Raw genomic sequence first — 24176 nt, forward strand, 5'->3', positions numbered from 1 at the left:
TATATATATATATATATATATATATAGATAGATAGATAGATAGATAGATAGATAGATAGATAGATAGATAGAGATAGATAGATAGAATGTATATATATATATATATATATATATATATATAAAATATAATATTATAAAAGTAATATTATATTTAAAAAATAATAATTATTATTCAATCCAATGGTATTAAGTGTAATTCATATAAGCTTGAATAATAATACATTATATTATTCATTAACTGATATTAAAATAACTTTTTAAATAATAATTACTAATATTAAAACAATTGCAATAAATGCAATTAATTTAAACATAAGTAATAATAACAATAATAACAGCAACAACAATAAGGGTAATAATAATAATTATTATTATTACTCATGCTTAAAATTAATTGCATTTAATGAAATTATTTTAATAATTATTATTATTTAAAATGTTTTTTTTTTAAATATTAGTTAAAGAATAATATTAATAACAATAATAATAATAAGTATTATTATTATTATTATTATTATTATTATTCAGGTTTATATGAATTACACTTAATACTATATATATAAAAAATAATATATATATATATATATATATATATATATAGATATACATACATATAGTATATATATAATGTTTGGGGGTTCTAAGTAATTTTCTAGCAAAAAAATAAAATAAATGATTTTAACTTGTAAATACTGGCCCAGATCCACATAGAAATTGATCGGCGCAGCGTATCAGAGATACGCTACGCCGCCGTACCTTACCTGGCGGAATTTTGAATCCTCAACAATTTTGCGCCCTAAGTTACGGCAGCGTAGTGTATTTCTGGCGGCGGAATTCAAATCGGTGATTAGGGGGCGGGTTTCATTTAAATGAAGCGCGTCCCCGCGCCGAATAAACTGCGCTAGGACGTCATTTTTTTAACTTAGACGTGAGTTACGTCCATCCTGATTCACGGACGACTTACGCAAAAAAATAAAATTTCGACGTGGGAACGACAGCCATACTTAACAGGGCAAATCTAACTATAGGCCGCAAAATAGCAGCTTTAACTATATGCCGGAAAAAGCCGACTAGAGACGACGTAAGAGAATGCGACGTTCGTGGATCGTCGGAAATAGCTAATTTGCATGCCCGACGCGGAAAACAACGTGAACGCCACCCAGCGGACGCCGAAGAATTGCACCTACGATCTGAAGGCGTATGAAGACGTACACCTGTCGGATCGAACCCAGATGCCGTCGTATCTTGTTTTGAGGATTCAAAACAACGATACGACGCGGGAAATTTGAAAGTACGCCGGCGTATCAGTAGATACACCGGCGTACTCGCTTTGTGGATCTGCCCCACCGAGTCTGAAAAATAGGCCCGGTCCTTAAGCGGTTAAACAAAATATTTCTCATTCCCACGTCTACAGTCAGCCACTATAAAGGGAACATCTTGCATGCTGGGATTTGTTGTTCCTCTGCAGGTTACTCAACTCCGCTGTGCCACCTCTATCCTGTTCATTGATTGGGGTGAGGACAAGTTCCTGGAAAAAGCAAGGGAGGCCGGTCTCAGGAGTAGGTCAGGCTAATAGGGATGGGAGGGATTAGGGCAAAGGGCAGGAAAAGTCTGAGCCAAGAATGAATCCATATAAAGGAGGAGAATCCATACCAGAGAGAACAGAAAGTTGGAACACCTTCAGAAAAAGGAGATAAAGGAACGCCAAGATCCAGGTAAAGCCAACATTCCGTGTGCCAATGAGAGGAGCGTTCAAAGGCTTAAAGGGGACGCCCACTTTTGTGGAAAAGAAACAAACAAAAAACTCTCTTTGCTACACGGATCGACTTAAAGGACACATCCACTTCTTGTTGAGTAAACAAAATAGATTTGTTTGGATTATTCAGCTGGCGTGATCGGTGTCCGGTGTCCGGTGTCCGGTGTCCGGTGACGGGACCAACATTTGGCTTCTCTACCTATTCCTGTACGGTACGTGCACTTTGGCTATTTCATCAGTCAGATTTAAAAAAAAAGTTTCTTTTTGCTCCTCACAGTCCTCCCGTAGATAAACACGCCAACAGCCGCACTGACATAAATAATTAGAAAATCATTTTAAAAATATTTAAAGGATTCATTATAATTAGGTTAAACTAAATTGTATTATATTTAATCAATTTAATAATTTTTTATAACAGTAGTAATAAAAATAGCAAAAGTAATATTATATTTTAAAATAATAATAATTATTATTTATTTAAAATTACAATTAAAATTGATAATTTTTTAATTCATCCTATTATTTTATTAATTTAAGCATTATTAATAATAATAATAATAATAATAATAATAATAATAATAATAACAGGAACAATAGTGATAATAATAATTATTCATATTACTCATGCTTAAATTAACGAATTCATCAATTTAATTATTTTTTATAATAATAGCAATAATAAGAAATATTATATTTTAAAATAATATTTTGTATTATTTATTTAAAATTTAAATTATCATTAAAATGAATAATTATTATTATTATTATTATTATTATTATTACTCATGCTTAAATTAATTAATTAATTAACAAATCAATTTTTTTTTAATAATAATAGCAATAGTAAGTAATATTATATTTAAAAATAATACTTATTATTAAATCCAATTGTATTACTGTAAGACGGCTCCCATAGGGAAACATTGATTTTCACGTGTCATGCGACATGAGCTTCCAATGTCGGCAGTATGCGCCGTTCGGAAGCCTGTCAATCACAGGCAGTGCTTGGGAACGCCCACTCCCGCGGGATTGCCGTGAGGTGAAAATCGGGATTAAGAGGTATGTGCTGAGAAAAAAAAAAAAAAAACACCGGCATTCTGTCGGTAGGATGGCGCGACTCCGTGTGATGTCAGAATTTTTTTTAAAGGGTGAACCTCCACTTTAAGGAAGGACACTAGTTTTAGAACCTTTACCCCTCTCCACTTTAGGCAGTCTGCTTCGGCTGTCTCTTCTGCACACGTGCAGTAACTCATGGCATGGCAGCTACTGTGTGCGACTCTGTGATAAGAAGATGGGTGTGTTTCACAACAACAGGTTGTTTTAAAATGTGTCAAAAACAGGCATTCAGGCAGGGAAGAGGTTACTAAACATTACTGTATGGGAGGAGAGAGAGAGAGAGAGAGAGAGAGAGAGAGAGAGAGAGCATGGTCTGCGGGGGAAGGTGAGAACATGCCGACTCCATCACATTACAGGATAATTCATCCTCACTGACTCAGGGGCCAATAAAAACAATGTGAGTGCTGCGGGATCGCCTCCACCTCTGTATATACTGCGCTGTGTTCTCTGTATGTATTGTATGTACTGTGTGTTCTCTGTATGTACGTGGTGTGTTCTGTGTATGTACAGTGTGTTCTGTGTATTTATTGTATGTACTGTGTGTTCTGTGTATGTACTGTGTGTTCTGTGTATGTTTTGTGTATGCACAGTGTGTTCTGTGTGTTCTGTGTATGTACTGTGTGTTCTCTGTATGTACGCGGTGTGTTCTGTGTAAGTACAGTGTGTTCTGTGTATTTATTGTATGTACTGTGTGTTCTGTGTAAGTACAGTGTGTTCTGTGTATGTTCTGTGTTTGCACGGTGTGTTCTGTGTGTGTTCTGTGTATGTACGGTGTGTTCTGTGTATGCATGATGTGTTCTGTGTATGTTCTGTGTATGCACGGTGTGTTCTGTGTGTGTTCTGTGTATGCACGGTGTGTTCTGTGTATGCACAGTGTGTTCTGTGTATGTACGGTGTGTTCTGTGTATGTTCTGTGTATGCACAGTGTGTTCTGTGTATGTACAGTGTGTTCTGTGTATGCACAGTGTGTTTTGTGTATGTACGGTGTGTTCTGTGATGCACAGTGTGTTCTGTGTATGTTCTGTGTATGCACAGTGTGTTCTGTGTATGTACGGTGTGTTCTATGTATGGTTTGTGTGTTCTGTGTATGCACAGTGTGTTCTGTGTATGTTCTGTGTATGCACAATGTGTTCTGTGTATGTACGGTGTTCTGTGTATGCACGGTGTGTTCTGTGTATGCACGGTGTTTTCTGTGTATGCACAGTGTGTTTTGTGTATGTACGGTGTGTTCTGTGTATGCACAATGTGTTCTGTGTATGCACGGTGTGTTCTGTGTATGCACAGTGTGTTCTGTGTATGTACAGTGTTTTCTGTGTATGCACGGTGTGTTCTGTGTATGTTCTGTGTATGCACGGTGTGTTCTGTGTATGTTCTGTGTATGCACGGTGTGTTCTGTGTATGCACAGTATGTTCTGTGTATGTACGGTGTGTTCTGTGTATGCACGGTGTGTTCTGTGTATGCACGGTGTGTTCTGTGTATGTACGGTGTGTTCTGTGTATGTACAGTGTTTTCTGTGTATGCACGGTGTGTTCTGTGTATGTACGGTGTGTTCTGTGTATGTACAGTGTGTTCTGTGTATGCACGGTGTGTTCTGTGTATGCACGGTGTGTTCTGTGTATGTACAGTGTGTTCTGTGTATGCACGGTGTGTTCTGTGTATGCACGGTGTGTTCTGTGTATGTACGGTGTGTTCTGTGTATGTACAGTGTGTTCTGTGTATGCACGGTGTGTTCTGTGTATGCACGGTGTGTTCTGTGTATGTTCTGTGTATGTACAGTGTTTTCTGTGTATGCACGGTGTGTTCTGTGTATGCACGGTGTGTTCTGTGTATGTACAGTGTTTTCTGTGTATGCACGGTGTGTTCTGTGTATGCACGGTGTGTTCTGTGTATGTTCTGTGTATGCACAGTGTGTTCTGTGTATGTACGGTGTGTTCTATGTATGGTTTGTGTGTTCTGTGTATGCACAGTGTGTTCTGTGTATGTTCTGTGTATGCACAGTGTGTTCTGTGTATGTTCTGTGTATGCACAGTGTGTTCTGTGTATGCACAGTTAAGATCCGACGGCGTAAGAGACTTACGCCTGTCGGATCTAAGGGATATCTATGCGTAACTGATTCTAAGAATCAGGCACACAGATACAACGGTGCTAGGCAGAGATACGACGGCGTATCAGGAGATGCGCCGTCGTATATCTTTTGAGAATCTGGGCCGTTCTCTTTTACTCCGTTGGAATTCCGTTGGAATTTCCGATGTGAGTTTTGCCTGATCGTGTGTACGGGGGGGCATAAGTTCCATTATTATCTATAATTGTAGGATGTTTCAATATTTTAAATTCATAATCCTGTAAAACTTTTTCCTGGTGTTTCCAGAACACAGAATCCCAGGATGGACCCCAAAATGTTTGACATGATGGCTGAACAGATGAAGAACATGTCGGTAGAAATGGAGCTTGTGGACGGGGTCCTCCTCCCGGACACCACCGTGGAAATGTGGGACCAGTTCTGGAACTTCCAGGCACGTGAAGACGATATCCTTATTGCCACATTTCCTAAAGCAGGTTAGTGCCGGAGGGAAGGGCATGGCAGAAAATCTTCATCCTACCCACCGTATATCCTCGAGTATAAGCCGAGTTTTTCAGCACATTTTTTTGTGTTGAAAATGCCCCCCTCGGCTTATACCCGAGTCACCTTTTTGTGCCTGATGTCCCGGACTTTAGGGACTCGGTGCCGGCCGGCCGTAGATCCCCTGGACCCTAACACACATGTAGCCCCAGGGCCATCTTAATAGCATCATGGGCCCCTGGGCAAAGTAATGTTCTGGGGCCCCTACAATGATGGCAGTGCAGGTAAACAGACATCCAGTAGGTAGGAGGCAGACTGCCTCCCCTGTGTATCTATCACTCTCAGTGCCATCATGGGGCACCACATTTTGGGGCAGCGTGGGCTCAAGGACCAGCTGCTTTGGGGAAAATACAGGGGCCCCCTGTGCAGCTGGGGCCCCTGGGCAGTGCCCAGGTGTGCCCTCTCATTGAGACAGCCCTGTGTAGCCCCAATCAGTGCCGATCCTGACCTCTCTGGGGCCCTAAGCACAATTCTGCTAAGGAGCCCTCTACCTGACCCGTGATGCCGTGAGCTATGTAAACCATTTGCCATTGCCACACAGTCACACCAAACACTTCAGTGCTCCCAATACAATCCTCCCTTCTTCATACAAATCAGTCAAAGAATAAGTACAACAATATAGTATAATAAATTATAACCCTGAACTTTGGCTTTGGTTTTTGCACAGTGGTTGCGTTTGATGGCATGGCACAGTGGCGACAATTGATGGGCACAGTGGCGACAATGGCAAGGCACAGTGGCGACAATTGATGGCATGGCACAGTGGCGACAATTGATGGGCACAGTGGCGACAATGGCAAGGCACAGTGACGACAATTGATGGCATGGCACAGTGGCGACAATTGATGGGCACAGTGGCGACAATGGCAAGGCACAGTGGCGACAATTGATGGCATGGCACAGTGGCGACAATTGATGGGCATAGTGGCTACAATTGATGGCACAGTGGCTGCGTTTGATGGCATGGCACAGTGACGACAATTGATGGGCACAGTGGCATGGCACAGTGGCTTCGTTTGGCATGCCACAGTGGTGACAATTGATGGACACAGTGGCGACAATTGATGGCATGGCACAGTGACGACAATTGATAGGCACAGTGGCGACAATTGATGGCACAGTGGCTGCGTTTGATGGCATGGCACAGTGACGACAATTGATAGGCACAGTGAAGACAATTGATGGGCACAGTGGCTGCATTTGATGGCATGGCACAGTGGCTGTGTTTGGCATGGCACAGTGGCGACAATTGATGGGCACAGTGGCGACAATTGATGGCATAGTGGCTGCGTTTGATGGCATGGCACAGTGGCTGTGTTTGGCATGGCACAGTGGCGACAATTGATGGGCACATTGGCGACAATTGATGGCACAGTGGCTGCGTTTGATGGCATGGCACAGTGGCTGTGTTTGGCATGGCACAGTGGCGACAATTGATGGGCACAGTGGCGACAATTTGTTGTACACACTTCCAGACCACAGACAAATACAAGACTTTAATGGGACTAGATCCTGCCAGCCTCCTGTTTAGGAGGCGTTTTCACCTTCTTCCCTGTCCACTCCTCTTAATCTTTCCCTCCCCGCCTCCCTTCTCCCGTACCTTTCCAAGTTGTAGTTCTAGTATTCAGACGTCAGTGAGTCAGGTGACGTCGCGTGGGACGGCCACCGCTATTACTTATGGGAGTTGTAGTCTACAACTCCCATAAGTAATAACGGCGGCCGTCTCACTTGACGTCACCTGACTCACTGACGTCTGAATACTAGTAATGAGTGACAAATGTGGTGCCTGTCAGGGGGCGGCCATTGTTTTGGTTATTAAACAGACACGCGCTCCATGCTTCCCAGCGGCCAGCGGGGCCTCGAGTAAGTGGCGGGGCCCTACGCAACTTGCGTAGTGTGCGTCTAGGGAGGCTCGGCCCTGGCCCCACTCTTCCTCTACAAATGTGCAAAGTTTGTTGTCTGAAGGACCTAAGGCCGGGGAGCACCGTTTTTTCAAAGCCGGGTACCCCTTCCATAGACTCCCATGTTAATCGTCAATCTAGTCATGGACACAGTGAGGCATTGACACAGTGAGACATGGGCACAGTGAGGCATGGGCACAGTGAGGCATGGACGCAGTGAGGCGTGGACACAGTGAGGCGTGGACACATTGAGACATGGGCACAGTGAGGCATGGGCACAGTGAGGCATGGACACAGTGAGGCATGGACACAGTGAGGCATGGACACAGTGAGGCAAGGGCACAGTGAGGCATGGACACAGTGAGGCATGGACACAGTGAGGCATGGACACAGTGAAGCATGGGCACAGTGAGACATGGACACAGTGAGACATGGACACAGTGAGGCATGCACATGGACACAGTGAGGCATTGACACAGTGAGGAATGGGCACAATGAGGCATGGGCACAGTGAGGCATGGGCACAGTGAGGCATGCACATGGACACAGTGAGGCATGGGCACAGTGAGGCATGCACATGGACACAGTGAGGCATGCACATGGACACCCTAGGCTTATAATCGATTCAATACATTTTCCCAGTTTTTTGGGGTAAAATTAGGTGCCTCGGCTTATATTCGGGTCGGCTTATACTCGAGTGTATATGGTAATCTGAGTTTTTATAAAAAAAAATACCAAAAAAAATAAATAATCAAGTTGGGTTTGTCTACGTGAATCTGGAGGGCCCCAAACAGTTAGAAAACAAAATCACCAGGAGCAGGGGATGTATAATAGTGTGTGGCTGCGTGTGTGTGTGTCGGCGGGGGGTCGGACATCAAAGTGTAAGCTCCATTATGCTTTACTTTCTTCTTAAACCATCAAATAAAAGTAAACTTTAAATCCCATGAAATTGTCCCTGAAATTCGATCGGTTGGGATTCAGTGACCACTAATATCTTCACAATGCTGATACTGGCTGATCTCAGCTGAGTTCCCATAATAGGATTATGATTGTAATAAGAGGATCGTGTTCCATGATAACCTGATCCTCTGAAATCCGAACCCCCCCACATTATGAAATCAATGCACAGCGATCTCTCCTTACTGCAACCGTCACTCAGCATGTAATAAAATGTACTACAAATAATAAAACTATTAGGAAAAAATAACTGATAAAGACGGTGTTGTGTATTATAGGTTTGGCCAAGATAAACAGCACTGTCATCTCATAAAAAAACTTTCACTTTCCTACCCTTCTTCACCACTGAAAATTGTGGTCACGTAATCTCTCTGGCAGCTTTAACCACTTAAGGACCGGACCAATATGCTGCTTAATGATCCAAGGGGTTTTTACAATTCAGGACTGCGTCGCTTTAACAGACAATTGCGCGGTCGTGCGACGTGGCTCCAAAACAAAATTGGCGTCCTTTTTTCCCCACAAACAGAGCTTTCTTTTGGTGGTATTTGATCACCTCTGCGGTTTTTATTTTTTGCGCTATAAACAAAAATAGAGCGACAATTTTGAAAAAAATGCAATATTTTTTACTTTTTGCTATAATAAATATCCCCCAAAAACATATATAAACATTTATTTTCCCTCAGTTTAGGCCGATACGTATTCTTCTACCTATTTTTGGTAAAAAAAAATCGCAATAAGCGTTTATCGATTGGTGTGCGCAAAATTTATAGCGTTTACATAATAGGGGATAGTTTTATTTTTATTTATTTTTTTTACTACTAATGGCGGCGATCATCGATTTTTTTCGTGACTGCGACATTGTGGCGGACACTTCGGACAATTTTGACACATTTTTGGGACCATTGTCATTTTCACAGCAAAAAATGCATTTAAATTGCATTGTTTATTGTGAAAATGACAGTTGCAGTTTGGGAGTTAACCACAGGGGGCGCTGTAGGAGTTAGGGTTCACCTAGTGTGTGTTTACAACTGTAGGGGGGTGTGGCTGTAGGTCTGACGTCATCGATCGAGTCTCCCTATAAAAGGGATCACTCGATCGATGCGCCGCCAGAGTGAAGAACGGGGAAGCCGTGTTTACATACGGCTCTCCCCATTCTTCAGCTCCGGGGAGCGATCGCGAGGGGGCGACTAGAAACGAATAGCCGCGCCCTCATCCCGGATCGCTCCTGAAGCCACGGGGACATACAGGTACGTTGATGTGCCTGTCCGTGCCATTCTGCCGACGTACATATACATGCGGCGGTCCGGAAGTGGTTAATGTCCTGGATTAGGTCTGTAGGGGGCGCCATCCCACACCGCACCTCACACCCTATGGGGTGTATTTATAAAAAAAATTGGCAGATCTAATCGTCCTGTGATTCTTCATGCCAGGTAAAGCAAATGTTTTTAGTCTATTTCTTTCTCCTGGTTGAATGTTATTCTATATATATAATATAGGTAGATTCACATACCTGGCCGCATCTTTGCGGCGGCGTAGCTTAAGGCATTTAAGCTACGCCGCCGTAAGTTAGCGAGGCAAGTACATGATGTACTTGCCTGCTAAGTTACGGCGGCGTAGCCTAAAGCGGGCGGCCGTAAGGGCGCCTAATTCAAATTTGTCTAAGGGGGCGTGTTTTATGTTAATGGACCTTGACACAACGTTTTTGAATTTTTTTTTCAACTGCGCATGGGCCGGGCGCCTACATTTCCCAGTGTGCATTGCGGCTAAGTACGCCGCACGGGCCTATTGATTTCGACGTAGACGTAAACGACGTAAATCCCTATTCATAGGCGACTTACGCAAACAACGTAAAAATTTTGACTTTCGACGCTGGAACGGCGGCTATACTTTAACATTGGCTACGCCACCTAGGGCCCAGCTTTAACTTTATGCGGCCTATCTCTTACGTAAACGGCGTAAATGTACTGCGGCGGCCGGGCGTACGTTCGTGAATGGGCGTATCTAGTGATTTGCATATTCTACGCCGACCGCAATGGAAGCGCCACCTAGCGGCCAGCAGAAATATTGCAACCTAAGATAGGACGGCGCAAGCCGTCGTATCTTAGATATGTTTAAGCGTATCTCTGTTTGAGAATACACTTAAATATAGGTCGGCGCAGATTCTGAGTTAGGTCGGCGTATCTACTGATACGCCGGCCTAACTCTCTCTGAATCTACCTAATAGTGTGAATCAGGACTATACCACTAGGTGGAACTGATGATCATAGGAAAGAAATATTAAATTACTATGATCTCCATCTAGTGGCCATAATGCGGTATTTTTTCCCTGATGCGTGCTATTCTTATCAATGAAAAATGTCCGCCCTGGAGAGACTATGGCCCAGGTTCACAGAGAGCACGGCGCACATTACGCCGCCGTAGAGTAACCCATATACGGTACGCCGACGCAGCGAGGCAAGCATGGAAGCCAGTGCTCCCAACGCTGCGCCAGCGTGGCGTTGGGTATCAAAGGCGCAGGCCGGCGTAGGTGGAAGTGGGTGTGACCCATGCAAATGAGGCGTGACCCCATGTAAATGATGGGCCGAGCGCCAGACAAGTACTTATAAGGAACTGCGCATGCGCCGTGACGTGGACGCATCCCCCCTGCTCACAACTACGTCGGAACAACTGAGATACGCCGGATCACTGCGTACGCCGTGAACGTGACCTACGCTTGTGTTCCCTGGTGCAGACCTTTGCATGTCTGCTGCTGGGTTGCACCTCCTTTATGGGGCATAACTTTACGCCGGACGTACAACTTACGCGCACCTCTCGTAGCCTGCGTCGGGCACACGCAGGTTCGTGAATCGCCGTATTACCGGATTTCCGTATATTACCGTATTTCCCTGCCTGTACGTTTTTGTCAGGCTGACATAGCATAACCATTTTATTTTTTCCAAGGTACCACGTGGATGCAGGAGATCGCGGACCTGATCCTGTTACAGGGCGATGTGGAGAAGAGCATGCGGGCCCCCTGCTTCATCAAAGTCCCCTTCCTAGACTTGAACGCCAAACCATTCCCATCAGGTAATACTTGTGATGTTGTACAACTCACCTGTGGTCCTACGGGGGGTTGGCTCAAGTGGAATCCAATGTCGGGTTTGGGGTCCCCATTTCACCTCTCTCACTGTTGTGTCACAGGTACAGCCAATGGAAATACCTCCAGCAGGAAAACGACAATAAAAACACCAAAAACACCATTCTCCCCCACCTCCCGCTCCCCCTGAGGTCCCAAATGTTTATTGATTTAATTTTTTTTTTTTAAATGACCCTTGTCAGATGTTTTCTTACTGGTCATATAGCACAGGCTCCATTTAATCTTCAGTCTTCTAGTGCTGGATGGTATTGGATTGTAAAAATTGCTCTGCCCTGCTTTTATCTCATTTTTCAAGTTATTATTATTCTGTGGTATGATGACATCTAGTGGAGGTTTTTGGTCATACAACTTGTTTACTTATGTGATTTGGTTTTTTCCTTTGTCCTCCCCTCCCGTTAAAGCGGGAGTTCACCCTAAAAAAAAAATTTAACATTAGATTGATGCTCATTTTGTGAAGGGGAATCGGGTAGTTTTTTTAAAAATTAAGCAGTACTTACCGTTTTAGAGAGCGATCTTCTCCGCCGCTTCCGGGTATGGTCTGTGGGACTGGGCGTTCCTATTTGATTGACAGGCTTTCAACAGGCTTCCGACGGTCGCATACATAGTGCGCAGGCGCGGCTCTATACGGCGCCTGCGCACCAACGTTCGGCTACTTTCGGAAAATCGTGACGCGATAGATGCGACCGTCGGAAGCCTGTTGGAAGACAGTCAATCAAGAAGGAACGCCCAGTCCCGCAGCCCATACCCGGAAGCGGCGGAGAAGATCTCTCTCTGAAACGGTAAGTACTGCTTCGATTTAAAAAAAACACCCGATTCCCCTTCACAAAATGAGCATCAATCTAATGTTAAAAATTGTCATTTCCGGGTGAACCTCCACTTTAGGTTCTAGTAAGTTTAGTCCTTGCTAGACCCCATCCTTTGCTTCCATGTTCCCTCAAGTCAGTGTAAGTACTTTGCAGAGATAAATCTCAGGAAAGTCATTGGGGTTGATTTAACCACTTAAGACCCGGACCTTTAGGCAGCTAAAGGACCTGGTCAGTTTTTGCGATTCGGCACTGCGTCGCTTTAACTGACAATTGCGCGGTCGTGCGACGTGGCTCCCAAACAAAATTGGCGTCCTTTTTTCCCCCACAAATAGAGCTTTCTTTTGGTGGTATTTGATCACCTCTGCGGTTTTTATTTTTTGCGCTATAAACAAAAATAGAGCTACAATTTTGAAAAAAATTCAATATTTTTTACTTTTTGCAATAATAAATATCCCCCAAAAATATATAAGAAATTTTTTATTTTTCCTCAGTTTAGGCCGATACGTATTCTTCTACCTATTTTTGGTAAAAAAAATCACAATAAGCGTTTATGGATTGGTTTGCACCAAATTTATAGCGTTTACAAAATGGGGGATAGTTTTATTGCATTTTTATTTTTTTTTTTTTACCCTTAATGGCGGCGATCAGCGATTTTTTTTTTTCGGGACTGCGACATTATGGCGGACACTTCGGACAATGTTGACACATTTTTGGGACCATTGTCATTTTCACAGCAAAAAATGCATTAAAAATGCCATTTGTGCTGGGGGAATGCAGCAGGGGAAGAGCATTTGTACTGGGAATAGGGGGATTTATGCTTAGAGGGAAAGCATGCATATTAGTGCTACGGCCGCCCGCAAGATAACCCCCTTGGGGAGAGAGCTTCCCAGAGGGGGTTAGCTCTTGCAGGGAGGAGCCGCGAGAGCCGCCGTGGGACCCCAGAAGAGGAGGATCGAGGCCACTCTGTGCAAAACGAACTGCACAGTGGAGGTAAGTATAACATGTTGTTTTTTTTTTTGTTTTGTTTTGTTTTTTAAACCACAAAGCTTTAGTACCACTTTAATTCTAGGGGCCAGATTCACAAAGAGATACGACGGTGTATTTCCAGATACACCATCGTATCTCTGACTTACACTGGTCCTATCTATGCGCCTGATTCATAGAATCAGATACGCATAGATAGGGCTAAGATCCGACAGTGTTACAATGTGTTACACTGTCGGATCTTTTTTTCAATTTAAAAATGGCGCCGATTTACGATAAATAATATGTAAATCAGCGAGATACGCAAATTCACGAACGTACGCGGACCCGTCGCAGTGTTCTTACGTCGTTTCCGTAGCGGTTTTCCGTCGTATACTTACCCTTTCTTTTATCAGGCGCAGCCAATGTTAAGTATAGCCGACGTTCCCGCGTCGAATTTTAATTTTTTAACGTCGTTTGCGTAAGTCGTTCTCGAATACGGACGTTTACGTAAGCGTCGCAACCACTGACGTCCTAGCGACGTCAGTGGGAGCAATGCACGCCGGGAAATTTCGCGGACGGCGCCTGCGCATTTAAATCGGCGCGGGAACGCGCCTGATTTAAATATGACACTCCCCTAGCCGCGGAATTTGAATTCCGCTGGGGGATTTAGGATCCGCCGTCGCAAGTTTGGAGGTAAGTTGTTTGTGAATTAGCCACTTGCCTCCTAAACTTGCGGGTCAGCGGATCTTAAATCACGTAGATCGAGCGGATCTATAGATCCGCTGAGCTACGTGAATCTGGCCCTAGGTTGGATGACTGTGGGCGTCATTCAACCTGAACAACTGAGGACATCTTGTGGCAAAAAGGCATACTGCAGGGGACTGCGGCTGTATTAGAAAACAAATTCAGCCCCTACATCTAGTAAGCTTCAAAATATTCGTTTTTAGATACACTAAAAGGGTTGTAAAGGTAAATGTTTTTTCACCTTAATGCATCCTATGCAATAAAGGATCACTAAGGTAAGTTTTTTTTTGTTCTGCTTCATCCAGACACCGAGGCAGTTAGATGGACTAATTGGCCTAATTAGCAAGGTGACGATGTGTCATATATTTCAGGAGTGGAGGCCGCTGCTAAAATGCCATCCCCTCGTCTGCTAAAAACGCATATGCCAATAAAGCTGCTGCCACCATCTTTTTTGGAGAAGAACACCAAGGTGAGTCGGGGAACTGCAACAAAATGGAATAAAGGCGGTGCATTGCCACGAAATGAGATTTGCCATCGGATGAGATGGTTCCGCCTCCATCACATCCTATTGGCTCACTCCTGTCACGTGACATATTTAAACGTCAAGTATCGACGCGAACATCAGTCTCAGCTAGGCTATCATAGGGAGAGGATATCCTCTCCCTGTGATAGCTGAAGCTGCACGGAGCTGGTGCACGGAGCTATTTGCGTAGTGCTGCGCCTGCGCACTACTACTTTACCTGCACCCGATGCTCTACTTTCTGTTCCCCGTTCCCTGAGCCTTAACGGGGGACGGGGAGTAGAGCTGCGGGCGCGGGGTGTAGTTAGCGCTGGCGGGAGGCACGCTGACAGCGCTATCGGGCAGAGGGATCCCGATCTATCGCGCTCGCGGGGAGACATGACAGCGCTATCGGGCAGAGGGATCCCGATATCGCTGTAGATCCCGAAGTGACATTGTAATGAAGCTGAGACTGATGTTCGCGTCGATACTTGACATTTAAATATGTCACGTGACAGGAGTGAGCCAATAGGATGTGATGGAGGCGGACCATCTCATCCGATGGCAAATCTCATTTCGTGGCAATGCACCGGTATAACAATATACTTTAACTACTTGCCGACCGCCCACCGTCGTTATACGTCATCACTTTAGAGATGAATATCTCGGTAACGGTAGCAGCTGCTGCCACAATCGAGATATTCATCTCTTCTGTGGGCGGCCGTGTTAACGATAATGGCGGTCTCCGCGGCGAATCCGCCGCGAGATCGCCGTTATCGGTGGCGGGAGAGGGGCCCCCCCCCTCCCGCCGCTGTTCCGCGCCCTCCGCCGCTTACCGGAGCTGTCGGTAGCGGCGGAGGAGATCGCGACCATCCGGCAGCTGAGCGGGGACGAGACTGAAGGAAAAATCTCCTTCGCCCGTCCCCATAGCTCCGCTGGGCGGAAGTGACGTCAAAACGTCAGTCCCGCCCAGCGTCTTAAAGAAACATTTTTTTTTTTGTCATTTGAAAAAATGACATTTCCAAATTTTTTTTTTTTTTTTTGCATTTAAGCCTAAATATGAGATCTGAGGTCTTTTTGACCCCAGATCCCATATTTAAGAGGACCTGTCATGCTTTTTTCTATTACAAGGGATGTTTACATTCCTTGTAATAGGAATAAAAGTGATAATTTTTTTTTTTTTTTTTTTTTTCAGTGTTAAAAATTGTAAAATAAATAAAAATAAATGCGAAAAGCAAAAAAAAAATTTTTTAAAGCGCCCCGTCCCGACGAGCTCGCGCGTAGAAGCGAACGTATACGCGAGTAGCGCCGACATATGAAAACGGTATTCAAACCACACAAGTGAGGTATCGCCGCGATCGTTAGAGCGAGAGCATTAATTTTAGCCTTAGGCCTACTCTGTAACTCAAAAAATGCAACCTGTAGAATTTTTTAAACGTCGCCTATCAAGATTTTTAAGGGTAAAAGTTTGACGCCATGCCACGAGCGGGCGCAATTTTTAAGCGTGACATGTTGGGTATCATTTTACTCGGCGTAACATTATCTTTCACAATATATAAAAAAATTGAGCCAAATTTATTGTTGTCTTATTTTTTCATTTAAAAAAGTGAATTTTTTCCAAAAAAAGTGCGCTTGTAAGACCGCTGCGCAAATACGGTGTGACAAAAAGTATTGCAATGACTTCCATTTTATTCTCTAGGGTGTTAGAAAAAAAAATATATAATGTTTGGGGGTTTTAAGTAATTTTCTAGCAAAAAAAAATGGTTTTGTCTCGTAAACACCGACTCTGAAAAACAGGCCCGGGGCTAAAGTGGTTAAAAGAAACCTGCAATGAGCTTAAAGGGGAGTTCCAGCCTTTTTTATGTTTATTAAAAGTCAGCAGCTACAAAAAGTGTAGCTGCTGGCTTTTACTAAACAGGCACTCACCTGCTCCACGGTCCAGCGCCGCACCGCAGGGAGCTTTGCTCCTCCCCCCCCTCTCTGCCGGTGCCTCCATTGTAACTGTGGGCACCCGGCCATGACAGGCGATCGCCTGGGACCTGTCATGTGTCCCAGGTGATCGCCTACAGGGAGGGGACGCATTAGGCAATATGACGTGTCGCCTAAGCGGTCCCTGGGCGGAAAGGAGGAAGTGGGTCAGGAAGTCCCACTCCTACTGAAGCCCCCACTCCCCCCCCCCAAAAAAATGACATGCCAAATGCGGCATGTAAGGGGCAGGGCCATCTTAATAGCACCATGGGCCCCTGGGCAAAGTAATGCTCTGGGGCCCCTACAATGATGACAGTGCAGGTAAACAGACATCACGTAGGTAGGAGGCAGACTGCTTCCCCTGTGTATCCATCACTCTCAGTGCCATCATGGGGCCCCCAATTACGGGGCAGCGTGGGCTTAAAGACCAGCTGCTTTGGGGAAAGTGCAGGGGCCCCTCATGCAGCTGGGGCCCCTGGGCAGTGCCCAGGTGTTCCCTCTCATTAAGACAGCCCTGGTAAGGGGGCGAGGAGTGGTTTAAGCGGAAGTTCCACTTTTGGGTGGAACTCCGCTTTAAAGGAGAAGTCCAGCCTGAGCTTTTTAGCTATTCTTTTATATAGCTCTGACCTATACCGCAGTGCTGTACAGAGAACACTGAGCCGGTCACAGCAGCCTCTGCACCAGAAGAGCTTACACTCTAATGCCCCGACATAGTCACACACTATTATTATTATACATTTATATAGCTCAGACCTATACCGCAGTGTTGTACAGAGAACACTGAGCCAGGTACATCAGTCTCTGCACCAGAGGCTTACTTTCTAACTTCTCTATTAAAGCGGAGTTCCGCCGATTTTTTTTTTTTTTTTTTTATAATAAAAGTCAGCTGCTACAAATACGGCAGCTGCTGACTTTTAAAATAAGGACACTTACCTGTCCTGGGAGCCCACGATGTCGGCACCCGAAGCCAATCTCTCCCTCGGCCCTCGGGTGCTGCCGCCGCCGCCATCTTCGGTAAGGGAATCAGGAAGTGAAGCCTTGCAGGTTCACTTCCTGGTTCCCTACTGCGCGTGCGCGACTCATGCTGCGCGATCCCACTGGTCCCTGCTGTCTTCTGGGACCTGTGCGTCTCCTAGAAGACAGCGAGGGGGGGGAGAAGGCGCCGGATGTGGCGTAGATACCCGAGGGTGGCTCGGGTATCTATGCCCGGAAGTGGGAGCAAAATAGATGTATTACACAGGTATCTGCTCCCTCCTCCCCCCTGAAAGGTGCCAAATGTGACACCGGAGGGGGGGGGAATCCGAAAAGCGGAAGTTTCATTTTTGGGTGGAACTCCGCTTTAAGGGTACATATGCACCATAGGGGCCAGTATGCTGAGAAGCCCATTAACCCCCCAGGATGTCTTTGGATTAGGGAATGTATAAAAACCAACAATGGAAGAACAAGCAAACGCCCCACACAGCGTATCTAAGTGGGAACTGAGCATAGGACAGCGGTGCTGCAAGGCAGCAGTACGAACCACTATGAAGTTGTATTGTTGTCTGTGGCCCGGATTCAGATAGAGATACGCCATCGTATCTCTGAGTTCCGTCGGTCGTAACTATGCGGCTGATTCATAGAATCAGGTTCCGCATAGATCTCCCTAAGATCCGACAGGTGTAAGTGACTTACACCGTCGGATCTTAGGCTGCAATCTCCCGCCGGCCGCTAGGTGGCGTTTCGTTTTTTGTACGCGACCAATATGCAAATGAGGATTTCCGCCGATTCAGAAACGAACACCCGCCCGTCGCTTTTTTTTTTACGTTGTGTGCTTTCGGCTTGTTCCCGCGGATAGTTACACCTGCTATATGCGGCGTATCCTATGTTAAGTATGGCCGTCGTTCCCGGGTCTAATTTTGAATTTTTTACGTCATTTGCGTAAGTCGGTCGCGAATACGGATGGACGTAATTTACGTTCACGTCGAAACCAATGACGTCCTAGCGACGTCATTTGGAGCAATGCACGCTGGGAAATTTAGGGGACAGCGCATGCGCAGTTCGTTCGGCGCGGGGACGCGCCTGATTTAAATTCTACACGCCCCCTAGCCGCGGAATTTGAATTCCGACGGGGGATTTACGATCCGCCGCCGCAACTTTAGAGGCAAGTGCTTTCTGAATACAGCACTTGCCTCAAAAACTTGCGCCGGCGGATCGTAAATCAGATAGGTTACGCGGATCTAAAGATCTGCTAACCTATCTAAATCTAGCCCTGTATGTCTAGTTTAAAATAAATGTGCATGGATATCTTCTAAGTGCCACTTACCTCCTCCCATGCAGGTCATATATGTGGCCAGGAATGCCAAGGACTGCATGGTGTCCTACTACTACTTCCAGCTGATGAACAAGGGTCTGCCGGACCCCGGGACCTGGGATGAGTACTTCTCAACTTTTCTGGCTGGAGAGGGTAAGTGAGGGGGTGCGGCTCTCTAATATAACAAAATATTGCCATTGATGCCCCTTTAACCACTTCCATACAGGGCACTTGCGCACCTTCCCGCCCAAGCCAATTTTCAGCTTTCAGCGCTGTGGCACTTTGAATGACAATTGCGCGGTCATGCTACATATGACCATATGACAAAATATATAAAAAAGGGGGGTAGCCATCCGGGGCCCTGGGCCCTTTAATAAAAAGAAATCAAAAATATATAAAAAAAATTTTAATTTTTTTTAAAAAAAATAGAGGGGGGGGGGGGGGGGGGGTTGCCATCTGGGGACCTCCGGGGCCTTTAATAAAAACAAAAAAAATTATAAAAACAAAAAATATATAATAAAAATAAATTTAAAAAAGGGGGGTTGCCATCCAGGGCCCTGGGGACCTCCAGGCCCTTTAATAAAAAGAAAAAAAAGAAAAAATGTGTTTTTATTAAAAAAAAGGGGGGGCCCTATGGACCTCCGGGCCCCTGGGCCCTTTAATAAAAAAACAAAACAAAAAAATATATATATTTAAAATAAAAAAAATTATATATATTTTTTTTTTAAAGGGGGGGTTGCCATCCGGGCCCCTGAGGACCTCTGGGCCCTTTAATAAAAACAAAACAATTAAAAATATATATATAAAAAAAATTATAAAAAAAATACTAAAAAAGGGGTGTTGCCATACGGGGCCCTGGGGACCTCTGGGCCCCTTACAAAAAAAAGGGGGGTTGCCATCCGGGCCCCTGAGGACCTCTGGGCCCTTTAATAAAAACAAAAAAAATGATAAAAACAAAAAAATATATAATTTTTTTTTTATTTTTTTAATACAAAATACATAAAAAAAAGGGGGGTTGCTATCCGGGCCCCTGGGGACCTCCGGGCCCCTTACAGGTGTAATGACTGTACCTCCCTGATGGCGGCCCTGGTCACTGTTATGAGGGAAGGAGGGATTGGGTCCAGAAGAGGGACATTTTTATAAGTATAAATGTCTTTCCTTTCAGTGGCTTGGGGAAGCTGGTTTGATCACGTCCTCGGATGGTGGAAAGCAAAAGACAAACCCCGAATACTCTACATCTTCTATGAAGACATGGTTGAGGTGAGGGCGTCCTATTTAATCCCCTGCACAGAAAAATGTGTTATTTATTTAATCTTTGTGTTATTTTCTATCATTTTCTTTTTTTTGTTTGTTTGTTTGTTTCTAGGACCCAAAACGAGAGATAAAGAAGGTCATTGAGTTCCTGGAGAAAGACGTGTCCGAGGAGGTCCTCGAAAAGATCCTTCATCACACGTCATTTGAAGTCATGAAAGATAATCCAATGGCCAACTATAGTTGCCTACCATCTCAAGTGATGGATCAGTCTGTCTCCAAATTCATGAGGAAAGGTATAATATTATCTTCACCTAGAAAGTAGACTAAGGGCCAGATTCTGGTAGAATCTGCGGCGGCGTAGCGTAAGCCATTTACACTACGCCGCCGCAACTTACTGGAGCAAGTGCCGTATTCTCCAAGCACTTGCTCCGTAATTTGCGTTGGCGTAGTGTAAATGGCCCGGCGTAAGGCCGCGTAATTCAAAGGGGGCGGCTTGTATTTAAATTAAGCGCGCCCCCGCGCCGATCGAACTGCGCATGCGCCGGGCGGAAAAATCGTCCAGTGCGCATGCCCCAGTTCACGACAGAAAACGTCAATGACGCCGACGTGAGCGTCATTGACGTAAAGTCGTATTCGCGGACGACTTACGAAAACGACGGAAAAAGCCGACGCTGACCCGACGCCATACTTAACATGGCATACGACGGACCTACGTAAACTTGCCCCTCATATTAGCAGGGGCAAGTTTACGCTTACGTAAACGTCGTAAATTCTCTGCGTCGTCCGCGCGTACGTTCATGAATCGTCGTAAATTGCTAATTTACATAAGCGACGGGGAAAGCGAAGAGGCGACACCTAGCGGCGGGAAAAAAAATTGCATTTAAGATCTGACAGCGTAAGAGCCTTACGCTTGTCAGATCTAAGGGATATCTATGCGTAACTGATTCTAAGAATCAGTCGCATAGATAGGCCGGGCCAGATTAGGACTTACGACGGCGCAAATGGCTTTGCGCCGTCGTAACGCCTTTGAGAATCTGGCCCAAAGTGTTTGTTTTTTTCTTAAAAATTTTCGGTAATCTACTAAAATACTGGATGAGTTATTTTATGAAGTCATTCGGTATTTTCGTATGGAAAACATGCGGCAATTTAACGCTTGGCGGTAGCTGGCGTGTTTGTTAACAGTAGTAAATACCGCGTTGTAGTAGCACAATAGTAAATACCAGCGTCCTTAACCAGTAATTGTCATGGTTGTTAAGGAGCGGGTGGCCTCTGCGTCCTTAACCACTGATGAGTCATCAGCTGCCAGCGGGGTTCCCTGCTGACAGCTGAATGTTACGAAAAGAATTGCTGGCATTAAAAAAATCTGAAAAAAAACAGACGTGGGGTCCCCCCCCAATCCATACCAGGCCCTTCGAGTCTGATGAAGAGGAGGAGCCAGGAGTGATGCCGGGGTCCTCAGAAAAGGAGGATCAGGGCCACTCTGTGCAAACCCCTTGCACAGAGCAGGCAAGTATAAAGATAAAGGTTTGTTATATAAAAAAAAACGCATGCCTTGACCACTACTTAATTACTGCATGCATTTACCGTAAATACCCGAGTATAAGCCAAGTTTTTCAGCACTTTTTTTGTGCTGAAAATGCCCTCCTCGGCTTATACTCGAGTCACCTTTTTGCGCCGGATCTCCCGGAATTTGAGGGCCCGGTACCGGCCGGTCGTAGGTCCCCTGGACTCCAAATTTGCCACAAATGCAGCCCCACTCTTCCTCTACAAGTGTGCAGAGTTTGTTGTCCGATTTTTCAAAGCCGGGCACCCCTTCCATAGACTCCCATGTTAAATGGTCATTTCTCCGGTGACTTAGGGGACCCGGTACCGGTCGATCACAGGTCCCCTGGACCCGAACGTGGCACACATGTAGCCCCATTTCTCCTCTACACGTGTGCAACGTTTGCTGTCTGAGGGACCTACGGCTAGGGAGCACCGATTTTTCAAAGCCGGGCACCCCTTCTATATACTCCCATGTTAAACGTCAGTCTAGTCGTGGGCACAGTGAGGCATGGGCACAGTGAGGCATGTAGATGGACACGCTAGGCTTACACTCGAGTCAATACGTTTTCCCATTTTTTTTTGGTAAAATTAGGTGCCTCTGCATATATTCGGGTCGGCTTATACTCGAGTATATACGGTAATTATTTCATTCAGTGAACTGAGTTTACCCCCTTTTCTTGCGGTACTTACTGAGTGTTTTCAGCGTTTTGTAGTAAATACCGCACACCGGTATAGTGAATTGACAGTTTCAGGATCGCATGCGGTATTTAGGGAACATGTGTCTGGACACCTACATACCACATGCGCTCTGGTCCTGTGAATGGAGCCCCATGTTTCTTGTTGTCTCGGTTCTGATCATGATGTCCTTGTTTTAGGCAAAGTCGGAGATTGGAAGAATCACTTTTCAGTGTCTCAAAACATTTTGTTCGATGAAGAATACAAGAAGAAAATGGAAGGGAGTGGACTGACCTTTCGAGAAGTACTATGAGATGCACCAAAAGCTGACCTCATGGTTGGCCAACATTGAAAGAAATTTGTTATCCCATTTGGATTCTGTCTACACAGTTGAAGATTCTTCTAACCCGGGATTTATGATATCTTTTACTGAGTATGTTGTCTTTAAAGCGGGGGTTCACCCGAAAAGTTAATTTTTACCCTTAGATTGAGGCTCATTTTGTGAAGGGGAATCGGGTGTTTTTTTAAAAATCGAAGCAGTACTTACCGTTTTAGAGAGCGATCTTCTCCGCCGCTTCCGGGTATGGGCTGCGGGACTGGGCGTTCCTATTTGATTGACAGGCTTCCGACGGTCGCATACATCGCGTCACGATTTTCCGAAAGTAGCCGAACGTCGGTGCGCAGGCGCCGTATAGAGCCGCACCAACTTTCGGCTACTCGTGACGCGATGTATGCGACCGTCGGAAGCCTGTCAATCAAATAGGAACGCCCAGTCCCGAAGACCCATACCCGGAAGCGGCGGAGAAGATCGCTCTCTAAAACGGTAAGTACTGCTTCGATTTAAAAAAAACTACCCGATTCTCCTTGACAAAATGAGCATCAATCTAATGTTAAAAAAAAAATTTCGGGTGAACTCCCGCTTTAATCCAGATGTCTTCTGTAAATTCTGAACTTAAAACTTTGGCCTCATGTAATTGTTTACAGGAATTGGTTTTTAATCTGCTTTTATTCTTTAATATGCAAGGAAATAAACTTACCGCACTCTACCCATATCTCCTAATCGGGCTGTAAAGCAGGTTGGCGCTCTGGCTGAGGCCAGAAACAGTCCAAAGTACAGTAAAACTTTGGATTGCGAGCATAATTCATTCCAGAAACATGCTTGTAATCCAAAGCACTTGTATATCAAAGCGAATTTCCCCATAAGAAATTATGGAAACTCAAATGATTCGTTCCACAGCCATTTATTCATAAGTCCTTCAGTTTATAGTCCATATAAAAAGATTATAGCGATGTGATTGGTTGTGTGACTATAAAATGTTCATCCACACATGGAAGCCTCCACAGGGGGATCAGAAACAAAATCCATCTTTTATACTCAGTTGTGACATGACCCTACTTGTATGTAGCACTACCCCCGTAGGAGCTGCTGGTTTAGATTTGGGTTTTGCACGTTACCTTTAAGTTCATTGTCAGGGGAAGAAAGTCTGTAGAAATTGCAATGTCCACACAAGATGTAAAACCTTCAACTCTGAAGCCTCGTACACACGCTCGGTTTACTCGGCAAGAACCAGCAAGAAAACCGCTGGCAGAGCTTTCTTGCCGAGTAAACCGAGCGTGTGTACGAGGCTTTCAGGTTTCTCGTCTAAAATCTCGACGAGAAAAACAGAGAACCTGCTCTCTATTTTCTCGGCGTGATTCTCGGCAGTGTTTTTCTTGCCTGGAAACCCGAGAGTGTGTATACTTACCTGTCGCCGTGGAAACCCGCGCATGCTCGAAATGACTTTGACGCATTCGCGGTAGCTTCCTAGGTATAGGTAGGGTGCAGCAAGATGGCGACGACGGCATCGAATGTGACGAGCGCATGCTCGTCGTACGCAATGACGTCACCGCGTTCTTGCCTTTTAAAAGAACCGCGGTCCTCCTGGACCCGTTCTGTTCCGTG

At 45.0% G+C, this 24176-nt stretch overlaps 1 protein-coding gene across 3 annotated transcripts; it reads left to right on the plus strand.

Moving 5' to 3' along the window:
• Nucleotides 1-1628: 1628 nt before the first annotated feature.
• Nucleotides 1629-22619, plus strand: LOC120943090 (sulfotransferase 1C1-like). 3 transcript variants are annotated; one of them, XM_040356193.1, is made up of 8 exons: nt 1629-1968; nt 5242-5429; nt 11292-11417; nt 14375-14472; nt 18787-18913; nt 19926-20020; nt 20127-20307; nt 22435-22619. In XM_040356193.1, the coding sequence occupies exons 2-8, from the start codon at nt 5258-5260 to the stop codon at nt 22545-22547; spliced, it is 912 nt and encodes a 303-aa protein (XP_040212127.1). In that variant the 5' UTR covers nt 1629-1968; nt 5242-5257; the 3' UTR covers nt 22548-22619. The 3 variants fall into 3 exon arrangements, with proteins under 3 accessions (XP_040212127.1, XP_040212129.1, XP_040212128.1); XM_040356195.1 differs by having other exon boundaries at nt 1635-1715; XM_040356194.1 differs by lacking the exon at nt 1629-1968 and adding an exon at nt 3147-3269.
• Nucleotides 22620-24176: the final 1557 nt, after the last annotated feature.

This window comes from Rana temporaria, chromosome 6, assembly GCF_905171775.1.
Source record: "Rana temporaria chromosome 6, aRanTem1.1, whole genome shotgun sequence".
Taxonomy (NCBI): Eukaryota; Metazoa; Chordata; class Amphibia; order Anura; family Ranidae; genus Rana; species Rana temporaria.